This window comes from Aethalodelphis obliquidens, unplaced genomic scaffold, assembly GCF_003676395.1.
Source record: "Aethalodelphis obliquidens isolate GAN/ISIS:26980383/991018 unplaced genomic scaffold, ASM367639v1 scaffold3, whole genome shotgun sequence".
Classification (NCBI taxonomy): Eukaryota; Metazoa; Chordata; class Mammalia; order Artiodactyla; family Delphinidae; genus Aethalodelphis; species Aethalodelphis obliquidens.
In genome coordinates, this window is record NW_020837947.1 from 49,122,515 (window position 1) to 49,146,428 (window position 23,914).

At 37.9% G+C, this 23,914-nt stretch overlaps 1 protein-coding gene across 1 annotated transcript in view; it reads left to right on the top strand.

Annotated features, from left to right (window-relative positions):
* The window catches only part of AK9 (adenylate kinase 9), a 119,342-nt gene that overhangs the window by 79,656 nt on the left and 15,772 nt on the right, over positions 1 to 23,914 (top strand). Inside the window, exons 27-32 of the mRNA XM_027088811.1 lie at positions 2,904 to 3,123; positions 9,127 to 9,195; positions 14,910 to 15,113; positions 15,472 to 15,690; positions 18,585 to 18,798; positions 20,889 to 21,090. Coding sequence (XP_026944612.1) covers positions 2,904 to 3,123; positions 9,127 to 9,195; positions 14,910 to 15,113; positions 15,472 to 15,690; positions 18,585 to 18,798; positions 20,889 to 21,090 — 1,128 coding nt within the window. The remainder of the gene's footprint in view (positions 1 to 2,903; positions 3,124 to 9,126; positions 9,196 to 14,909; positions 15,114 to 15,471; positions 15,691 to 18,584; positions 18,799 to 20,888; positions 21,091 to 23,914) is intronic.

The following is a 23,914-nucleotide window of genomic DNA, read 5'->3' on the forward strand; positions in this document are numbered from 1 at the left end:
AACGAAGACCCAATGCAGCCAAAAGTAAATAAATAAATTAATTAATTTAAAAAAACATCTAGAGGATTATTTTAAAAATACTGATGCCAGGGACCCCACCCCAAAATAATTGAATCAAAATCTTTAGAGGTGTGAGGTTGGGGCCTGGGCATTGGAGCTCCCCAGGGGATTATAATGTGTAGTTGTGATTAAGGATCCATATTCTAATCCTGTGTACACTCATGACATACCAGACTCTTTGCCTTGTAGTCTTTTAACAATTAGTTAATTCCACTGTCAACTTAAAGAATAACGCACAACCTGAGGGTTGTGAGTTTAAATTTCATTCAGGGTCTTACTGAGGACTATAGCCTGGGAGATAGCTCTGAAGACCTGTTCCAAAGAGGTAAGGGAGGAGCCAGTACACATGTATGAATTTCTTGGCTAGGATATACATGTAGTTAAGCATATATCTTGGTAAAAGATTGCTGCTAATCACGAAGAACAGATATCCCAAGTTAATGATTTCAGTGCTTTTCTATGTATGGGAAAATGCAAGAATCTGGGGTCATTGAAATTCTTCCTGAGATATGCATTTAACTATCTAGGGGCCTGTTTATCCAAAGGACAGAGTGCCTCATCCTGTTTTTTCATCCTGAATTCTTTTCAGGGTACGCTGTCGGTAGGTGACTGCAGTGGGTTGTGACTTAACCCCTGTATAACTGGTTGATGAGCAACGCTCTTTGTTTTTGTTGCAGTGGTTGTTCACACCGCTAAATAGCTGTCCATAGTCTCATCCCTTTACCAACAGCCAGGAACAAGCCTGACGCCAGACAGAACAAACTAAGAATTCCAGGCCACCAGAGTTTAAGGCTTCACCTCGATTTCCTAACCAGAATCTCTTACCTCAGTATCCACCAGAAGAAAGTGAAATGATACTTACAGTACTGATAATAGCAAACACTTATATGGAACTTACTGTGTGCCAGATACTGTTCTCCTATATTTTATTCATATTAATTTCCTTAATCCTTACAACTTCCCTCTGGGACAGAAAGTTTATTTTCTCATTCTGGAGATAAGAAAACTTTATCATTAGAGAATTCAAATAACTGGCAGGTCCCAGTCCTCCTCTGGTCACTCTCTTTCACTTAGTCCCTGGCCTAACCAAGTAGTGGGATTATTAGTCACTTTAATTTTAATTTCTTGTTCCCTAAATTAGATCAATAGTCGTAGTAAACTTAGGCATGTTGCTGGCAGCAACATAGTCATGGGTTTTTCTTCATTAACTTAGCTCCTGACCTCACATACATTTAAAAAAAAAAAAAAGCGTATGGATTGAAGAAAAGTAAAAGTGAAATTGTAATAGCCTAAATAAAATAGCTGAACATTAGCACTACGTTAAGACTTATTACAATGAAGACTGTAATAACATAAGAAATTTTATTATACAACAGTTATGTTAAAAAAGGATACAAAGTTATTTATAATATGATAGAAAGTTGAACAAATGAAGAACCAACTAGAAAGAAACAAAACAAAATGTCAGTAACCTCTTGGATATGAGGTTGCAGATAATTTTGTCCTTTTTTCATCACTTTATTTCTGATTTTTCTATAGTGAGATTTATTGCTTTTATAATCAGGAAAAAAACATGTTTTAAAAAGGCATCTGTCCTAGAGATCTAATGTAACTAATTATGTAATTACATTAGTAACATTACTTCGGTTTTGTATGTGAGAAGCAAGAGGGAGTTGAAGGATGTCTCTGAAGTTTGGCACCTGGATACTAGTGAGTCAGAGGAAGAGCTGTGTGGAAGGGTAACAGTGAGCGTGACTTTTTGACAGTATGATGCATATATAATTCCTGAAGGGCATTCAGATGGAGAAACTAGGCAGCTTGTTGAAAATTCTAAATCAAAACTCAGAAGAAAGTTTGGGTGTAGAGGTAAAAGATTTAGATGTAATTGACAAAGAAGTAACAGCTAGAACAGAAGAGACTTTGCTGAAGCCACCTCTAAAGAAAACAACACATATCTTACGGCCAGTATATGTAAATTTGCCCACTTAATTAGAAAGAAAACAATATTTCTAAATGACAGTTAAGAGCTGAAACTGTCAAATGTTCATGAAAGTCCTATTCCTTTGAAGAAGAGAACGTATATTTAAATATAAATAGTTAAACCAAATCTTAGATAAATGAGATAAACTTTCATTCAAAAAGGGACCAATATTAAACCTCTCAACTAAACCAAGCCAGGTTCTCCAAGCCTGATTGTTTTTATAAATACTCCCTAATGAAAATGTGTTAACATTCCAAGTTATTTTCATGATTCTTAAAGTTTCATCATACTTGAGCAAGTTTAATGATCCTGTCTGAATACGATCATCTTACACATGAGCCAAGACAACATTAATAATTGTCGCTGGTTACAAAGGGAGCCAGGGAAGAGGGTTATGAACTTTCCCATGAAAAGAAACATCATTAGAAGAAAAATGACTAAAGGGTAAGGATTCTCAATAAAGGGGTGGAGGGCAGCCAAGTAAACTCTTTATGTAAACGGTGACACATTCATTAGGCTGGTCACTTGTCCCAAGCAGAGAACTTATTTTCTCTTTCCCTGTGATCTTCTCACAACTTTTAGTAGGCTTCTAATTAATGGTAATTGTCTATAAACTGATTGACAGTACTTTTATACTATAAATATAAGTATAAAATATTATCATTTTAATCCAACTCAGTACATTTGGGAGAAGAAACAGCATGTAGAAATATTAAAAAATTAAAAGGTACTATAGGAAACTGGTTATTCATTGGGTGTCTTATGTAAAGTTGAAAGTTATCAGTACTTTTTTCATTTTTAAATCAATAGTTATAATATAATATTTTAAGCCAATAAAGTAAGTTATGAAATTTCCACCTAGTTCCACAGGTTTTGTATTAGATGGTTTCCCGCAATATCCTGACGAGGTCCAGTTTCTGGGGAAATATGGGTTTTTCCCAGATGCTGCTGTTTTTATACAAATTGATCATCAAGATGTTTCTGATCGCCTCCTTCCTACCCAAATTGGAAAGTGGAAAATGAAACAAAAGAAGAAATTAGAAAGGAAAAAACTCATCAAAGAAATGAAGGCAAAAATCAAGGTATGTATCTGTTAAAAAAAAAGCATGAGAGTAAATGTGTTCAGCATTTATCCAGTTTATAAAGTGGTCTTTACAAAAATGTAGTTTTCTGATTTTAATACCACATTCAGTATGAAAACATTTTCATCAAATATTAAGACAATTTATAATTAAAGAGTTAAGAATTATTTGAGGGCTTTATGATTATCTACATGTTAATGTTTCTCACTCCAAGGCAAGTAAAATTAAAGATAGTGGTAGCACCAAAGTATCCTTATACCAGACACTGGAGCACAGTTGAAGAGGCAGCAAGTGGAGCAGACCTTGAAACACAAAGAATTAAAATTTTCATTGACTTTTTCACTAGCTCCTGGAATGGTTACACCATCCAGCAAGGCCGTTTTAGCCTGTAGTACAACAAATCCAGGTATTAGCTTACAACATCTTTTCTTGAACTGTAGTCTGAGAAGTTTCCACAAAATGTTCAAAAGTGTCATAGAGAACCTAGCAATTTCACTCCTAGGAACCTATCTAACAGAAATGAAAACATGTCCATGTAACAATTTGTATGTGGAAGTTCACACAGCATTATTCATAATAGCCAAAAAGTAGAAACAGTTCAATGTCCATCAACTGATGAATGGATAAACAAAATGTGGTAAATATCCAGATAGGGTCCCTTGGCTTCCAGCCCAAGGTGGCAACATAGGAGCCTCCTGAACTCAATCCACTCTGAAAGAAATCCAGAAATTAGCTGAGTGACTCCTACACATTGGGCAAATGAGAAAATACCCACATCACCTACATCAAAACAGCTGCTGCTTGAGTGTCTAGCTTCCAATCAGCCTATGCTGACTGTGATCCTCCCATTTGGGACACTGATAGGTCATGGTACCCCCTCAACTACTGGGAGCCACTAAAAACTAATAAAGTGGCTTAAACAAGTACAAAGGCTTAAGAGATGGCCAAGAGCAGGGGCCAGCCTGAGCTGTGTTCATCTTCCACACAAGACCACTCTGTCAAGACAGGGAGAGGTGGCTGTTTTATCTAATGGGCAGAGACCAACACATAGAGTCAAAGAAAATGAAAAAACAGAGGAATATGTTCCAAACGGAGGAACAAGATAAAATGCCAGAAACACACCTTACTGAAACAAAGATAAATGATTTATCTGATAAAGAGTTTAAACTAATAGTCATAAGGATGCTCACCAACGTCAGGAGAACAATGCATAAGCAAAGTGAAATTTTCAAGAGATAGAAAATATAAGAAAGTACCAAACAGAAGTCACAGAGCTGAAGAATACAATAACCAAACTGAAAAATTCAGTACAATAGCAGACTGTAGACACATAAATCAGTTTAACAGAATAGAAAGCACAGAAATAATCCCATGCATATATTGTCAGTTAATTTATGACAAACTAGCCAAGGATGTACAGTGGGGAAAAGATAGTTTCTTCAATAAATGGTGCTGGGAAAACTGTATAGCCTGCCGCAGAAGAATAAAACTGAACACCTATCTTACACCATACACAAAAATCTACTCAAAATGGATCAAAGACTTGAAGCACAAGCCCTGAAACCCTAAAACTCCTATAAGAAAGGGGGATAAGCTTCTTGACATCAATCTTGGCAATGATGGTTTTTTTTTTGATTTGACACCAAAAGCAAAAATAAATAAGCGGGACTACATCAAACTAAAAAATTTTCTGCCCAGCAAAAGAAACCATCAACAAGATAAAAAGGCAGTCTAGGGAATGGGAAAAAGTATTTGTAAATCATATATCTGATAAAGGATTAAAATCCAAAATATATAAAGAACTCATACAACCCAGTATCAAAAAAAAATCCAATTTTTTAAAATGGGCAGATGAACTGAATAGATATTCTTCCAAAGAAGGCATACAAATGACAACAGGTACATTAAAAGGTGCTCAACATCACTAATCATCAGATAAATGCAAATCAAAACCACAATGAGATATCACCTCTCACACCTGTTAGGGTATCTAAAATCAAAAAGACGAGATAAATGCTGGTGAGGATGTGGAGAAAAAGGAGCGCTTGTGCACTGTTGGTAGGAATGTCAACTAGTACAGCCATCATGGAAATCAGTATGGAGGTTCCACAAGTAATTAAAAAATAGAATTACCATATGATCCAGGAATCCCACTTCTGGGTATATATATCCAAAGGAAACAAAGTCATTATCTCAAAGAGATATCTCTCCTCCCATGTTCATAGCAGCATTATTCACAATAGCCGAGGTGTGGAAACAACCTGTGTCTGCCAACAGGTGAATGGATAAAGAAGTGGTGTGTGTATACACACACACACACACACACACACACACACACACACACACACACACACACAATGGAATGTTGTTTAGCCATGGGAAAGAAGGAAATCCTGACGTTTGCAACAACATGGATGGACCTTGAGGGCATTATGCTAAGTTAAATAAGCCAGGCAGAGAAAGACAAATACTGCATGGTATCACTTGTATGTGGAATCTAAAACCAAATCAAACTCATAGAAACAGACTAGAAAAGTGGTTGTCATGGGCTGGGAGGTGTGGGAAATGGGGAGAAGTTGATAAAATGGTACAAAAGTTCAGCTATAAGATGAATAAGACCTAAGGAGCTAATGTATGACATGATGACTATAGTTGGTAATACTGTACTACTGTATAATTGAAATTTGGCAAGAGAGTAGAACTTAAATGTTGTCACACACACAAGATAAATATGTGAGGTGACGGATGTGTTAATTAACTAAATGGGAGAAGTCCTTTCACAATGTATACATATCAAATCTTCATGACATACACTTTAAATATCTTACAATTTTATAAAGCTGGAAAAATAAATAAATAAATAGTATATTCATATAATGGAGTAGTATTCAGTACTTTTAATGAATGTACTATTGATACCCCCTACAATATGGATGACTACCAAAATCATTATGCTGAGTAAATGAAGCCAGGCAAAGAAAATAGTACATACTCTATGATTCATTCCATATGTATGACATGTCTTGAAAGGACACATTTATAGATCTGGGTTGAGTAGAAAGAATAGGGCTTTCAAATCTGGAACTAGGAAGATCAAGATGGGACATGAGAACTGTGTTAAATTATGTGACGGTCTTTTATACTGAAGAGAGTATGTCATTGTTCCATGTGGCCACAGGGGAAAGAAGCACCATTGGTAGGAGGAAGGTACAGGGAGATGTATTTCATTATTAGTAAGACTTTCCAAAAAGAACAAAGACTGAAAGCAGTGAGCTACTTGTCAATAGATAAGCGTAGACTGAGTGGACATTTGGCAGGGAGAGTATGGAAGAAAGCTCTCTTTAGTGTCAGAGAGCTAATCAGTTAGTTCCAATTTTGAGCTACTGTGACTTAAATTACTGAATACCTTATCACAACTCGATACTTATTAAATTATAAACAAAGTGTTAAAACCATGAAGTTCCTCTGTCACTGCTCAGACACAGTTGTCAAGTTCTTTTCATCTTTTCATCTTGCCAAAGGAAATCCCTCTATCCATCTTGCCATCCATCCCTTTGCTCCACCACACTAAGATTACACGTCCCAGGCCATCCCTGTCCCATACAAAATCAAAGCCAATCTCTCAGCCATCCAAGAACTGTGGAAGTCAGGAGAGAGGTGTGGCAAGGCATCAAGCTTCACACCAGTCTACATGACATCCTTCCCTTTTCTGCTGCTGATCTCTGAAGAAAGTGGGCCAAAGTGTCTGCCAGGCAAGAGGCTCTATAAACATGAGAATGGAAAAGAAAGAAGAGGGCATACCAAAGCACAGCTGCATGTTACCTCCTTGTGGGATCTGGCACCTTTAGACCAGTGTTCTCAGAGAACTCTCTGTGCTGATGGAAATGTTCTGTATCTTCACTGTCCAATACAGCAGCCACTAGCCACACATGTGGTTATTAAGCAGTTGAAATGTATTTAGTTGGTGAGGCTGAGAAATCAAATGTTTAATTTTATTTAATTTTAATAGAGCTGCAAGTGACTTGTAGCTGCCATACTGGACGGAGCAGCTCTAAAGCAATCAAGCCCCAGCCTAGACATCACATGCCCTGAGGATTTCAGGGATATGGAACAGGAAAGAGCAGATTTACACCTTTCTTCTCATACCCACAGCTCTGCCCTGGTTCAGATTCTTTTCACCTCACACCCAGCACTCCTACGATGACCTCCTAATTGTCCTACCAGACTTCATATCTGGGCCCTCCAGGCCATCCTTCGGGCAACCTGATCTTCCTAAAACTCTGTTTTGATCAAGTCACTCTGTTAAGATCTGAACTCCTCAGTCTGGCATTTAAAGCACTCCCAATCCTGTTCCAAACCCTCTTTCTAACTTTATTTCTCAGTTGGAACAAATACAAACCCTCCTTACAGCTCCATCATACAATGTGCTTTTTCATACCCTTATCTGGGAGTTTCTTACACCATCCTCACACTAGCTGTGTTATACTATGTGAATTAAACCTTCTGACTTTATTAACTCATCTATAAAGTGGGATAATGCTGTCCGCCTTGCAGTATATTTTGAGCAGAAAATGAAAGAATATACATGTGCAGTGCTCAGAACAGTGATGGCACCTGGCAGACATGCAATAATTAGTTAAACTTCACTGACCACTACTTATTTGAGTGAAAGGATCAGAGGAGAAACAGACTCATAATATGTGTGTGCTTTATTATACATACTTTGCATTTCTTTTTGGTGTATACAGTGGTTTCCTTATATGTTATGAAAACACAAAGGAGACTGTATTTTCATAACTCTACAGTTAAAGCACCTATGGTAAAACTCTGGTTTTAAAAAAGGAAATTAGAGTTTTTATAACTCTTACCCTCTGAAAAGCTACAGAATCTCTCTGGGGCTCATGAACTATATTAATTTGATTCAATTCAGTTTTAGAATTCTATCTACAAATATTTCTTGAATGTCAACAAAACATAAATTATCTGAAATGTATACTCAGTAATTGTCAGATAAAAGGAGCACAGTCCTGATGGCCTAGACCGGAGCCCCCAGGGCATGTCTTTAAGGCACTTCTCTGATCTCCCAGTATTTAAGGGGACTCCAGTTTCAAGAGTCCTGAGCCAATGAGCCCCCAAACCCAAGGGGTGCTGGTTAGTTTTCATGCAAACCTTAAGGTCATATCAAAGGACCTATTCATTGCATTAGATTTAGAGACCCCTAGAAGGACTGGAGGACTACTTATACACCATATGTGTGAATGCATCCAAAGTACATGTGCTTTTCTCACATGGATTCTTTAGGCAATTACATCTTAATAATATGATGGAAGATTATCAAACATTTTCAACAAAGAGCCTCTAAGTATTTCCCTGTTTCTCCATGTACAAAATCTACCTCTCCACCAAAGGAAACAAATAAGTAATCCATTTTGAAAAGGAATTCTAAAGTTTATAGAAAAAGTGACTGATCCCAAGTACCATTTATCCCTCTGGAGGGAAGTAGCTGATCAAGAGGTCCAGAGGTCCAAAGATGTAAGTGACATAATTACCACTATCACATGCTTTTCTGGAAAGTATCCTTCTACCCAAATATTATTCCCCTTTGGGAAAAAAAATTAATATATAGAAAGTAATTTTAGGGCTTCCCTGGTGGCGCAGTGGTTGGGAATCTGCCTGCCAATGCGGGGGACACGGGTTTGAGCCCTGGTCCAGGAAGATCCCACATGTGACAGAGCAACTAAGCCTGTGTGCCACAACTACTGAGCCCGTGAGCCACAACTACTGAGCCAGTGCACCTAGAGACGATGGTCCGCAACAAGAGAAGCCACCGCAATGAGAAGCCTGTGCACTGCAACAAAGCGTAGCTCGCTGCAACTAGAGAAAGCCTGCATGCAGCAACGAAGACCCAATGCAGCCAAGAATAAATAAATTAAATAAATTTTTTTTAAAAAAGTAATTTTATTATTATCCATTAATATTTTTTAATGTCTCTTTCTTTAACAGGATGACATGATTTCTAAAAGAAGGGCTGAACTTATAATAGAGAGAGAGAGAAAAAGGAAAGAAGAGGAGGTAAGTAAATAAAATTGCTTTTTGCAAAAAAAAAGGACACACATATTTAAAACATATATATTTTACACATATATAAAATCTCAGCAATGTAAAATAAAAAGATGCATAGAAGTCTTTTTTTAATTTTTATTTTACGTTGGAGTATAGTTGATTTACAATGTTATATTAGTTTCAGGTGTATAGCAAAGTGATTGTTATACATATACATATATCTATTCTTTTTCAGATTCTTTTCCCATATAGGTTATTACAGAGTATTGAGTAGAGTTCCCTGTGCTATACAGAAGGTCCTTGTTGATTATCTATTTTATATATAGCAGTGTATGTCTGTTAATCCCAACCTCCTAATTTATCTTTCCCCTGCATCTTTCTCCTTTGGTAACCATAAGTTTGTTTTCTAAATCTGTGAGTCTGCGTCTGTTTTGTAAAGAAGCTCATTTGTATTTTTTTTTAGATTCCACATATAAGTGATATCTTATGATATTTGTCTTTCTCTGCCTGATTTACTTCATTTAGTATGATAATCTCTAGGTCCATCCACGTCTCTACAAATGACCCAATTTCGTTCCTTTTTTGTTTTGTTTCTTGTTGTTTTTCTGCTACTCTCTTTTTTTCTTTTTTTTTTTAAACGTCTTTATTGGAGTACAATTGCTTTACATTGTTGTGTTAGTTGCTGCTGTATAACAAAGTGAATCAGCTATACGTATACATATATCCCTATATCCCCTCCCTCTTGCATGTCCCTCACACCCTCCCTATCCGACCCCTCTAAGTGGTCACAAAGCACCAAGCTGATCTCCCTGTGCTATGCGGCTGTTTCCCACTAGCTATCTATTTTACATTTGGTAGTGTATATATGTCAATGCCACTCTCTCACTTCGTCTCAGCTTACCCTTCCCCCTCCCCGTGTCCTCAGGTCCATTCTCTATGTCTGCGTCTTCATTCCTGTCCTGCCCCTAGGTTCTTCAGAACCTTTTTTTTTTTTTTTTTTTAGATTCCATATATATGTGTTACCATACAGTATTTGTTTTTCTCTTTCTGACTTACTTCACTCTGTATGAGAGGCTCTAGGTCCATCCACCTCATTACAAATAACTCAATTTCATTCCTTTTTATGGCTAATATTCTATTTAATATATATGTATCACATCTTCTTTATCCATTCATCTGTCGATGGGCATTTAGGTTGCTTCCATGACCTGGCTATTGTAAATAGTGCTGCAGTGAACATTGGGGTGCATGTATCTTTTCAAATTATGGTTTTCTCCAGAAATATACCCTGGAGTGGGATTGCTGGATCATAAGGTAGCTCTATTTTTAGTGTTTTTAAGGAAACGCCATACTCTCCTCCATGGTGGCTGAATCAATTTACACTCCCACCAACAGTGTAGGAGGGTTCCCTTTTCTCCACACCCTCTCCAGTATTTATTGTTCAAAGGCTTTTTGAAAATGGCCATTCTGACCTGTGTGAAGTGATACCTCATTGTAGTTTTGATTTGCATTTCTCTAATAATTAGTGACGTTGAGCATCAAAAAGATGCATAGAAGTCTTGATGGAGATATAGAGTTTATGTACAAGTTCTGAGATTATATATCATTTTTATTTTCTTTACACTTTTTGGTATTCTATAACTGTTTACAATGAACTTTTATTACTTTTATAATCAGAAAAACAAAAATTTTTCAAAGAAAGAAAACCAAGATGTTTAAATAATCTAATACAAAATATAATGATACTACATTAAACTATGCTTCTTGTGGATTTTCATTTGTGCTTTTCACACTTCAGCTCTTGCTACAGGGAGATAGGCTGGGAGCTTGGGTATAAGGTCTAGACAGAGAGCCTGTGAAGTTGTGCTGGGGCTAAAATATAGCTTACCTCGAGGTAAAGAATGGAATGGGGCAGAGCCTGTAGATGCTCAGAGTCACATACTGTGCAGGATGTTCAATACAGCTCCTCTTTTCCATCGGCTGATTTTTTGAAAAGATAAACCTTGAAGATCATGGATTTTGTTTTGTTTAGAGACGAGCTAGTCCCCAGTTGACCTAGCTGACCCAAATGCTACAGCCAAGCACCTCAGATAAAATATTCTGTCTTATAAACAAAATAAGATTTTGTAAGTTAGCTCTTCTGAGACTTAATCTTTTATAAAAATTGGCTGTGTATCTCCCACAATTAATTTATACAAACTGACTTTTGGAAGACAATTCCTGAGATTTTTTTATGAGAGTTCCTGAGATTTTCTGAGATTAAAACTGTGTATTTTTTTTAACTTTTTTGATGGGAATTTTATATGTACTGCTACTGTCTCAGACAAGGAAAGACTAAACACAGTGCAGCATCTCAAGGATCACTTAGTACAATTGTTATAATCAGTTAATGTGACAACCTGAGTTGAATCCATCCTGACTCCACATGGACCTTGGAGCTTGCTTTCCTGCACAGAACCAGGGGTCTTCTCATCATCTGCCTCTCTGTACAGAAATATGCAGTTTCTTGACTCACCTTTTTCCCAAGCAGTTAGGGAACCATATGCAGATAAAGCCCTTCCCAGGTTTGTCTTCTCAGCCTTAACATTATTGCCTTTGCTGTCTGACTTTTTAGCAACAAATAAAACACTTTTAACATTAGAAATCACTTCAAAGTCTCAAGGTGACTACTTCCATTAATTTTATAGGAAAATGTCGCCATCATGTGGAATTTTAGTCTCCAAATGTGACTGAAGAATATTCTATAAACCAGTGGCTTCATACAGATTTACAATGCATATCTTCCAATTCCTTGGAGGCCTTGCTTCTACTCTTACCCCTAGCTCCAGAATCTTTGCCCTCATCCTGTACACTAGCTCTTTCTCTGGTGCCTGGGTCCCTTTTACCAAGTGTAGTGTAGCCACATGCAGGAGAATGCCAGGAGTAGCCATGAAGGATTTTATCACTTTTCTAGATATGAGGAGATGCAAGAATTGGGCTCATAAAATCATCTCCTAAAAATATCTAACTATCTGAAGACCTGTTCTGCCAGTTTTTTCTAGAGCACAGAGTGCCTCATTTCTGATCCATCCTGAACTTCTTTCCAGGGCTGTTGAAGGTCAGCAGCTGCAGCAGCTCATAATTTATTTCTTATAGAGGTAGAGGGCAAGTGCCAATTTGTAGGTGACAAAAGACAGAGCTTTCTATCAGAGTTTTAGTCCCCCTCTGCCACCACCACTCTAACGGAGGCTGCCTTCCACGCAAATGCACAAAATAAGAGAACTGACCCTAAGCCTATCGCTCCCTCCAAATTTTGACTACTCTACAAAATCTGCCTTTGTTCACTCTCCAGAAGCCCTCTGGAGCAAGAGAGAGGGAAAAAAAATCTGTGTGTATTTGTGTGTGTGTTGTCCATGGCTTGTGGTTATTATCTGCTAGAGGCTAAATGAACTTATTCCTTCATACTGGAGGCAGATCTCTTGAGACGATGAATTTTAGAACATGTATCTCCTAACATAAGGACTGAGAGATACTAGATATAAGAAAAAAAAGCAGCACTGTTCCAGAGGACCAAAATGCCACTTACAGAAAACTAAAACCTTTTTCTCTAAAAAGAATTAATCTGTGGGTCTCTCAGATGGTCTTCTATGAAGATTTTTAGGCTATTAACCTTTTAAAAAATTTAAAGGAACTAGCCACAGCAACGTGATCAGAAAAAGAAACAGCATACATACTGAAAAGTAAGAACAAAATTTAATATTTGCATATATTTGATTATCTAGAAAGTCCAAGAGGGTAAATTGCAGAAAAATTTTTTAAGGTTGATCCCACCAGCTCCTCATGTAACAGTGACATTTGTCCCCATGAAGAAAAAAGTAAATAATTTCTAAAGTAATTAAATAGTCTGTCTAGAAAATTCTAGGTGCCACAGAATGTTGGTTGGTACTCTTCATCATCTGGGACAAGATCCAGCCTGCCTGCCTCTTCTCATCCTCACATCTTAAATGGAAGCATGATACAACCTGTCCTGCTCACATACCCAGAGCTTACAGTTGCTCTGAATTAATCAGTTTAGTCCTTCATTCATAAAAATGAATAGACAACCAAGGATTGCCATATATTTGAAATTATCAATACAAGGAAGAACCAAGATGAACAAACAGAATAATTGACTCTAAAACAAATAGACAATACAGGAAATATATTAAACACTTTAAAAATTCCAATTTGCCTTAAATAATTCAAGAACTTGTATCCATAAAACAAAAACAGGATGGTATGAAAAACCAGAGAGCAAAAAAAAAGTTCATGGAAACTACAATATAGCATTTAAATTAATTGAAAGTTTCTTGTTAAACTTATATAGTTTAATTTTTTTAATTAACAAACAAGTTGGAAGAGCTATTAAATAGAGCTGGAGAGGTGAGCAGAAGTTCATCTGAAACTAAGATGTCTGCAGCTCGTAGTGTGGACTCATCCCACCATGCCTCCAGTGATCGTTAGCAAATCAAATCTCAAACTAAAAAATTGTCAAAATATAAGAAAAAGGAAAAAGTAGTAAGAGAACCAAATGGCTTCAAAATTCAAATAAAAAAGAATAAGAACTGAGAAACATAGTTCCAACGCCAAACTCCTTCCGGGGAAAGAGGAGCCTGGGCACAGAACAGGGAAGGGCCCTTTGTCCTCTCTTCTTCCTCCCGGCACCTGCAAGTCCAAATCCCAGCTCCAGGCGCCTTTAAAGGCACCAGGGTCTAATCAGTTAGAAAGATCAGGAAATAGCGAGCTAATCAAAAGTGTGCAGGCAAGAGGTAATGAGAGGGCAAACAGTAGAGCAGGACTAGAAAGGAGGAGAGAGTCTTAAGTATTATTTAGGATTCCTATTCTTAGAAACTGGATGTGCAATAATGGAGAGTGAGGAGTCAAGATAACTCCCAGGTTTCCGACGGGAAGGCAGTGCTCCATCCGGGACAAGGGATAATTCTGGGCGACGTGCATAGAGGCAGTGCAGGAGGATCAGTAGGACAGGGTTCAGTGTTACGCAAACTGGACTGTAGCACTTCGAGCCTTTACAACACCACTTAGTATCAGTATCCTGTTGTGGTCTTCAGTAATCATTTATGTGTTAATTCTGGTTTCCTCAGATAAGCTGCAGCCTCCTCAGGGGCATGTACTATTCTATTAGAACAGTGCTTTATACAAAATGACAATAATAACTATAACATACTATAGTGTTATAATAATAGGAATAGGAATAACAGCTATCATTTGCATGCTTACCATGTACCAGACAGTTTTCTGAGCGCTTTGCATGTATTAACTTATTTTAGCACTACCAACAACCACGTGAGGGAGGTACTTTCCTTATTCCTATTTTACAGACGAGGAAACTGGTTTTGTCCAAGCTAACACAGCTAGGGAGTGTTTTATATACTCTTTGAGTTGCATTAAATATTGTTACTGAAGACCATGAGAAACATGTAATGTTCTGACAACTATAGCATTAAATATTAGCAGTTAATATCTTGTCTAGGTATTTATTTATGGGATCACCGTGGTGTTAGAGTCTTGAAGGCATTAAATTTCTTGGGTGCCAGATATTTGAAATTTTACTATATCAGTTGACGAACGTTGCATGCCATACTAACCAATACCCGCTTATTCCAAAATATCCCAGATGATTAGTTAGCAGTGTCATTTGTTCCATATTTTGTATGTATAGTAAAAGGGAATATTTTCCTCCTTAGACTGTTAGACAAGATGAAGACATGAGCGAGGAAGAACCTGAAGATGAGGAAGATGATATTGACAACATCCTTGATGAATTTCCAAAAGATGAGGAAGTGATGAGTGAGGAAGATGAAGAGCAGGAAATTGATGCGGTCGAACGCCTGAGAGGTGAACTGAGAGAAAAATTTGAAGCAGATACGAATAATTTACAAATAATACAGGTTATTACTTTTTCGTTTTTCATAATTCAAAAAATAACGTTTGAGAATGAAACAAAAGCGAGTTGGTTTATGCCTTGGTTTCTTTTTAACATTTCAAAAGAAATGTATATTTTTAGGGGTTAGGTCCCTTTCGTCAGCACCATTTACAATTATAAAAACTAGTTAATAAATCAAGGGCAACGTGGAAGCCACATAGGGTCAAAGTTTTAGCTGCCAACCTGCAGTTACTTGGAAGCTGAAAAATATTTGTTCTCTAGACTGAAGTAATCAGTTACTAGCAATGTCCATGTGCTGTAACTAAATACTGCCAGCCTCCTTCCCACTAAAAATGTTTGGTTTTATGATTGTTTTTCATTAGGAAGAATTTGAGAAGTTTTTGATACCAGTAATTCTCATTAATGGAGCTCGGAAAACCCACATTGTACAATACATATTGAATATGAAACTGAAACCGCTGGTGGAGAATCGTGCAAGCATTTTCGAGAAATGTTATCCAATATCATCCCGCCTTGCCCAGAAAATGCTCAGCTTTACCTACAAGTATATAAGCTCATTTGGCTACTGGGACCCTGTAAAGGTAATGTCAGCAAATGCATCTGAAAACCTTTCTCTTGTTTCTTTTTTTTTTTTAAGCATGTCTAAGAAGACAGTGGATAAGTTCAAAAAATTGTAAGCATTGTATAGTATTCTTAGCTAGCTATAAAAATATGTGTGGTTGTTTCGCCTTTCTGAAGTAGGAAAGTAGTTGAAGGGTTTAAATTTCTTTCGTCTATTTCTGTAAAGATCATCCAGTTCCAACTTGGTTTTAACTCTGTAGCAGAAGATGGTAGTAGAAATATTTTCAAACTAGACATCTAGCGAGCTGAGCTCTGACACAATTTGCTATCTAATTTTAGGCAAGTCCTTTAAACTCTTTGATTCTGCTTCCTCACCTTTAAGATGGGAGAATACTGCCATCAGGCCACTGTGATCAAATGCAAGAATATAAAATTCTCTGGAAAGTGTGAGATCCCATACAAAATGTGCCTTTAATGTTCATCACAAACTTATTTCTAAGCACTGTATTTTTAGGCAGTGTGGACAAACATTTAATGTAATTGGAATTCAGTAACTTCAAATGTGGGATGGTTTTCAACAAATCTTAATCAAGGACACGCCAGCCACTGTGTCAGTCCCTGAGAATAGAGCAGTGAATAAAACAGACAAGGTTCCTTTGTCATGGGCTTTATATTCTAGCTGGGTTGGAGAGGGAGGATAGGCAATAAATAAGTAAACAAATAAGTTCTTGTCAGGTTGTATTAAGTGCTATAAAGACAATAAAAGAATGTGACGTAAAGGTGACCTGCCCTCTCAACCAGTGTACCTTCTGATTTCCATCAGTGAAGTAGCACAGTGGAGAAGACCATGGCCTCTCGAGCCAGACTGCCTGAGTTCAAAACCACCACTTACTAGCTGAGTGACCTTGGACAAATTACTTCACCTCTCTGAGCCATTCCCATTTGCACAATGGGAATAAGAATAGTCCCTACCTCATGATATTGTTACAATTACTAAATCAGTTAATTATTGTAAAGTGCTTGCAGCAGTGCTTGTTTTATTGTGAATGCTCAATTAATATAAGTTCTTGTTATTAACGTGTATTGGTCACTGATAAAAAGTATTTTGGAGGAAGGGATCCAAAATGGAGCCATGTGCATATTACTTGAAACCTCCTTCCTGGCTGATGTTGATACAATCAGTTTCAATTCTACTTAATTGTGATATCTTCTTTACCTTCACTGTAAGGATGTAAAGAGAGACCTTTTCAAATGCCATGCTGAAATATAGAAACATTATGACCGTTCCCTCCATAGAGAATCAGATAAAGTTAAGCATGTATTAGGATCACCTAGAAGGCTTTTGAAAAGTAGTTACACCCTAACCTTCTCTTTGAGATGGACAAGAGAGGGGAAGAAGCAATCAAAGTCAGAACCCTATTTAAGGATCCATGTCCAAACATAATTAGGATTGTATAAAGATGCCTTGTGGAGAAATGAGTGCATGGTCATAGGAAGGGTTTAAGCATATAAATCATTTTTTCAGGGCTGTTGGGAATCTTTCTGGGTGCCTGACCACTTGATGTTTCTGATTTGATGACACCTTGTGTATTCTGACCTATGGAGAAGAAAGATACATGCTAGATATTTTGGGCAATAGCAGAAACTATTGTAAGAATTCACACTTAATTTTCGAATCTGAAATGGAATCATTAAACTTTCAGCTTTTCTTTTATTACCGAGTATAAGAAATAGAGCAGACATTCCCACCCCATCCCTGAGTTTCTTCTTATCCCTAACATTTACTCCCAGCCATGAATATTACTTCAGCCCAAGAATGATGATGCTGACAATACCATTGACCTGTGACAACTATCCTGGTGTAGTTCTGGGGGAGGAGCAATATTACCATACTGTTTCTCACCTACTCTGTCAAGTCCAGGGATGACTGATGCTTGGCCATCTGATGATATAAAAAGATATGCATTTAATTACCCAGTCTTCATCATCACCAATGCAAAGATGTGGGACCAGTCCTCCCTCTCCATTCCATACCGACACCTTAGGCTGCCTTTTAGGTGTATTTTTCCCTTTTGTGTCTGCTCTTGATGTTTGTGTGAGTGGGATTTCGTCTGTATAAAAATGTAGAAGAGAAGCTAGTGGGATTTGTCCTACCAGTACACTCCCATATATAACCCAGGACCCCACCTGTATTAGTCTACTCATGCTGCCATATGGAATACCACAGACTGGGTAGCTTAAACAGCAGAAATGTATTTTCTCACTGTTCTGGAGGCTGGAAGTCCAAGATCAAGGTACCAGCAGGGATGGTTTTTCTAGTGAGGCCTCTCTTCCTGGCTTGTAGATGGCCACTTCTCACTGTGTCCTCAGTGCTTTTCCTCAGTGCTCATGCACTCCTGGTGTCTCTTTTCTCTTCTTATAAGGACACCAGTCCTCAGATTAGAGCCCCTTTCTTATAACCTCATTTAACCTTAGTTACCTCCTCAAAGGCCCTGTCTCCAAATACAGTAACTTTGAGGGTTAGGGCTTCAAACCATGATTTTGGGAGGACGCATTTCTGTACATTACGCCACCTTAGGAATGGACCTGTCTGTGAAGATAAATTGGCCCATGAATATATCCAAACACCTTTACACTACTTGGCAGAAACATTCAGTATATGCTAAACACATTATAAAGGAAGTAGAATAACTATAGTTGTCAGAAACTGGAACACTTAAGAAAAACTACATTTATTCCATATGAGTATAAAATAATTCATTCTTTTTACAGTTTTTTAATATCAGTACTTGATTATAATTAGTTTTCTTGTTCTATAAGAAAGATTTTACAAATTTGTTTTTTTAAGTGTATTTGGGGGAAATGCTGTTTAAAATAAAGCTAACTTATTAATTCAGTTTTGCATATATTGCAGCTAAGTGAAGGAGAGACAATCAAGCCAGCTGAAAATTCAGAGAATCTACTTCATCCTGTAATCCATCGTCAGTATATTTATTTTTTATCTAGTAAGGAAACTAAAGAAAAATTTATGAAGAACCCAATCAAATATATCCGCCAACCCAAACCTAAGCCTACTATGCCCATTAGGATTGCACTTCTGGGGCCTCCAAAATCTGGGAAAACTACAGGTAAGGGTGTGTTTGCCTTTACTATCCTTAAGCATAAAAGAATCTCCTGAAGACCAGGACCACTTTTCCAGGAAGATAACTATCAAAACTGACTCAAAAAGAGACAGAACACGTAAATAGGCCAATAACCATTGAGGAGAAGGCATTCAAAAATATAGCCCCACTCCAAAACAGCCCAGAATCAAATGGTTTTGGAGGAAAATTATGTCAAACTTTCAAAGAATTAAAAATTCAAGAGATACTTACTGTGTTTTTATAAGCTTTTCCAGAGCAAGGGGAAAGAAAATAAACTGACCAATTTATTTTCAGTTTTTTTTAAAGTAAAGAATATAGTCCATACAATTAAAAAAGTATAAAAAATATAAATTCATTTTTAAATTAGCATGACCCTGATATCAAAACCTAACAAAGATAATACAAAAAAAGAAATTACAAACGAATATTATTTATAAATATAGTCAAATAACAGTTATATTAAGATTTTATTAGCATAAAAATTATATTTAAAATTTTATAAATATAATCTGTATTAATAAATTAAAGAGTGAAAATCCATTATCTTAATCATTACTGAAAAAGGCATTTGGTAAACTATAATGTTTGAATTTTTTATATCTTGAGACTTTTTTTTTAAGGCAAATAGTCCAACAATAGGTGAGTGTGGTATTTCAAGATGACGTGTGACTTGATAACCACATGAACAGTGGTTGGTCGCAATGATAATAAAATGGGAAAGGGCAGATACCAGAGATATTTAAAAAGGAAATGACAGGACTTAATGACTGACGGCATAGAGAATGAAAGGGAGAGATGAGGTCAAAGATTAATTTTCACCAGAAATAATAATAGGGAGTTTTGTGTTTTAGCTCTTCAGATGAAAAGTGTGTTTTCCCCATTTAAACGTCTTAACGTGATTAAGAGTCTTTAATAGTTGTGTTCTAAAAGTTCACAAAGATAATGATATTTCCCAAAGAAAGCTGTACATTAACATTCAAGATCCCACAACCACAGCAAAAAGTAAAATGTAGATTAGACAATCTGATTCCTCGATTTTTGTTGAAATAGAGGTTAATCTTTAAACAAAATGTCAAATTGTAAATGCTTAATTGTTTTCATAGCTTAAGAAAAATAGGTGTGACTCTCGTGTTTGTGGCAAAGCTGAGATGAAGCCTTCTGCGGCTCTCACAGGGGAGTTGCTCCCGGGTGGCCCTAATTGTGGCCAGTTAACCTGTATTCCCCGTGGGACCAGATGAGTCTCAGTGTCCTCTACACACTGCTGTCTCCAGACCGTGATGAAGCAGGGTCTGTAGACCCTGTCAGAGCACACCCACATTTAACAGTAACTGGAAGCTATTATCTGTGGTCTCACTTAGCAGAAGCAGAGGCCAAGCCTGAGTCCTCTTTCAACAAATGGCAACATCTATGTGCCCCTTGGACAAATTATTCCATTGCAGTGGGCTGCAGTTCTCTCATCTATAAAATTGGAACTTCAATACCCGCTCTATGCACTTGATGGAATAGTGGAAAATATCAAAAAAAGTCACAGAAGCAGTATTGCCTCATAAGCTGTAAATTACTATTAAAATGTCAGATATGCCATTATAATATTTAAAAATTACTTCCTAAGGATTAACTGCCGCCTAACTGTATAGGGTAAGCTAGCCTGATTGCAGCCTGGAGTCCGTAAATGGACATAGGGAAATGGTTTAATCCGGTGACACAAGGAGCACTGAATTGTTATTTTGGACATAATACCAAATATTAATGGTACACATAGGATGCCTTATAAAGCTCTCAAAAATGTTGCTACCTCGTGCAGAAGGAAAAGAACCACTTCAATGGTTTGGTTATAGAAAACCTCACGGAGTTGGCTCACTAACCAGACCCATCAGCCACATACCTGAAGTGCTAATAATGATCGACCTTTGAACAGTATTAATTCAATAAGATGTAGCAATTTTAATTTTTGAAATTTCTTTGAGGAATGTGAAGATTAGTTTGCTGTTGATGTCAATTAACCAGAATCTGAAACTGAGATTAACTGATGAATTTGTGAAACGGAATAAGTTTAAAGTTTTAATGTTTTTCAGTTGCCAAAAAAATTTCAAGTGACTATGGCTTAAAGCGTTTGTCAATAGGAGATGCTCTGCGTTATGTATTAAACCACCAACCAGACACAGAGCTGGCACTTATGCTAAATTGGCATCTTCATAAAGGAATGACAGCGCCTGATGAACTGGCTGTTCAGGCCTTAGAATTATCTCTGATGGAAAGTATAAGTAACACTGCAGGGTAAGTGGGGGCCGTGGAGGTGGAGAGGGAGTGGGATGGAGTTACATCTCTGAAGAAATTACTCACTGGAATGTAAAACACTTAATCGTAAACAGGGTTTAAAGCTCTTGTAAAGTGTGTGTGATGTGCTTTTCAAACTCTGGACACCTATATGGTTACATGTTTTAATTTTCTGTCAAGCTAAAACTCGGCTTGAACACCAGAAGAGCCAACAGGCCACTTCCCTCCCCGCAGCAACCCCTGAGCTGTCCAGGAGCCTCCAGGTTTACACAATCCATAAGGGAGGCCTGTGCGGCTTCCACAGCCCAGCAGAACTCCTCACTGCCCCGTGGAGTGATGAAGGCGTGGCCCTCCCCTGTCCCCCCAGGTGGTACTGGTCCCGTGGAGATGGTGTCTCTCTGGCCCAGCTCTCTGCACAGGAAGCAGCGCCCCTCCCTTGATGCTGCATTTGGACAGGAGAGCCCTGTGCTTGAACTGGTCTCCAGTTTACACTCCTCCGCTCCACCACGGCTTCCCTGGCACAGCCAGTGGTCCCAGCCAGTAGTAAAAGCCGATAAAACCTAAGGCCCTGCTCTTGAGCCCAGGTCATTGACTTAAAATCTTGCTGATTTACTCAAGGCTGTTTTATATTAGGCGCCTCCTTGCCCTTCCCTACCACTGGTCCTTAATCAAGTCTTTGACAGTTCTAATTTCAGTTATCAGGGAGCAGATTCTGGACTGTCAAGTCTTTTCCCCAGAGAAGGCCCTGGGACTTAAGCAAATTGTGTTACCTCCTTCCTGGCATTCAGCTTTGCATACGAGGGATCTTAGTGAGGACAACGTCGGTTAAATCACAAAGGTTTTATTTCACCTTAATACCAGGACAGTAACTGCCCAGCCACGCCCTAATCCTGAGGTCCTAATCCTGAGGGCCTCTCAAGTGATCCTTCACAGGACAAAGGAGTTGAGCTACTTTCCATTAAAAACCAACAATGGGAAAAGAAGAGAAAGGGAAATCTCTCCCAGCAGCCTCAGAAGCAGCGGATTAAAGCTCCACAATCAACTTGATATACCCTGCATCTGTGGAATACCTGAATAGTCAACGAATCATCCCAAATTAAGGAGCCGTGTGGATGAAAGGCTCTTGGTGCTGCAGCCAGGAGTCAGTGCTGTGCCTCTGAGGTGGGAGAGCCAAGTTCAGGACACTGGTCCACAAGAGGCCTCCCAGCTGCACATAATATCAAACAGCAAAAATCTCCGAGAGATCTCCATCTCAACGCCAGCACCCAGCTTCACTCAACGACCAGCAAGCTACAGTGCTGGACATCCTATGCCAAACAACTAGCAAGACAGGAACACAACCCCACCCATTAGCAGAGAGGCTGCCCAAAATCATAATAAGTCTACAGACACCCCAAAACACACCACCAGACGTGGACCTGCCCACCAGAAAGACAAGATCCAGCCTCATCCACCAGAACACAGGCACTAGTACCCTCCACCAGGAAGCCGACACAACCCACTGAACCAACCTTAGCCACTGGGGACAGACACAAAAAACAACAGGAACTACGAACCTTCAGCCTGCAAAAAAGGAGACCACAAACACAGTAAGATAAGCAAAATGAAAAGACAGAAAAACACACAGCAGATGAAGGAGCAAGATAAAAACCCACCAGACCTAACAAATGAAGAGGAAATAGGCAGTCTACCAGAAAAAGAATTCAGAATAATGATAGTAAGGTTGATCCGAAATCTTGGAGATAGAATGGACAATAGAATGGACAAAATGCAAGAATCAGTTAACAAGGACCTAGAAGAACTAAAGATGAAACAAGCAACAATCAACAACACAATAAATGAAATTAAAAGTACTCTAGATGGGATCAATAGCAGAATAACTGAGGCAGAAGAACGGATAAGTGACCTGGAAGATAAAATAGTGGAAATAACTACTGCAGAGCAGAATAAAGAAAAAAGAATGAAAAGAACTGAGGACAGTCTCAGAGACCTCTGGGACAACATTAAACGCACCAACATTCGAATTATAGGGGTTCCAGAAGAAGAAGAGAAAAAGAAAGGGACTGAGAAAATATTTGAAGAGATTATAGTTGAAAACTTCCCTAATATGGGAAAGGAAATAGTTAATCAAGTCCAGGAAGCACAGAGAGTCCCATACAGGATAAATCCAAGGAGAAATACGCCAAGACACATATTAATCAAACTGTCAAAAATTAAATACAAAGAAAGCATATTAAAAGCAGCAAGGGAAAAACAACAAATAACACACAAGGGAATCCCCATAAGGTTAACAGCTGATCTTTCAGCAGAAACTCTGCAAGCCAGAAGGGAGTGGCAGGACATATTGAAAGTGTTGAAGGAGAAAAACCTGCAACCAAGATTACTCTACCCAGCAAGGATCTCATTCAGATTTGATGGAGAAATTAAAACCTTTACAGACAAGCAAAAGCTGAGAGAGTTCAGCACCACCAAACCAGCTCTACAACAACTGCTAAAGGAACTTCTCTAGGCAAGAAACACAAAAGAAGGAAAAGACCTACAATAACAAACCCAAAACAATTAAGAAAATGGGAATGGGAACACACATATCGATAATTACCTTAAATGTAAATGGACTAAATGCTCCCACCAAAAGACACAGATTGGCTGAATGGATACAAAAACAAGACCCATATATTTGCTGTCTACAAGAGACCCACTTCAGACCTAGAGACACATACAGACTGAAAGTAAGGGGATGGAAAAAGGTATTTCATGCAAATGGAAACCAAAAGAAAGCTGGAGTAGCAATTCTCATATAAGTTTTATATATATATATATATAT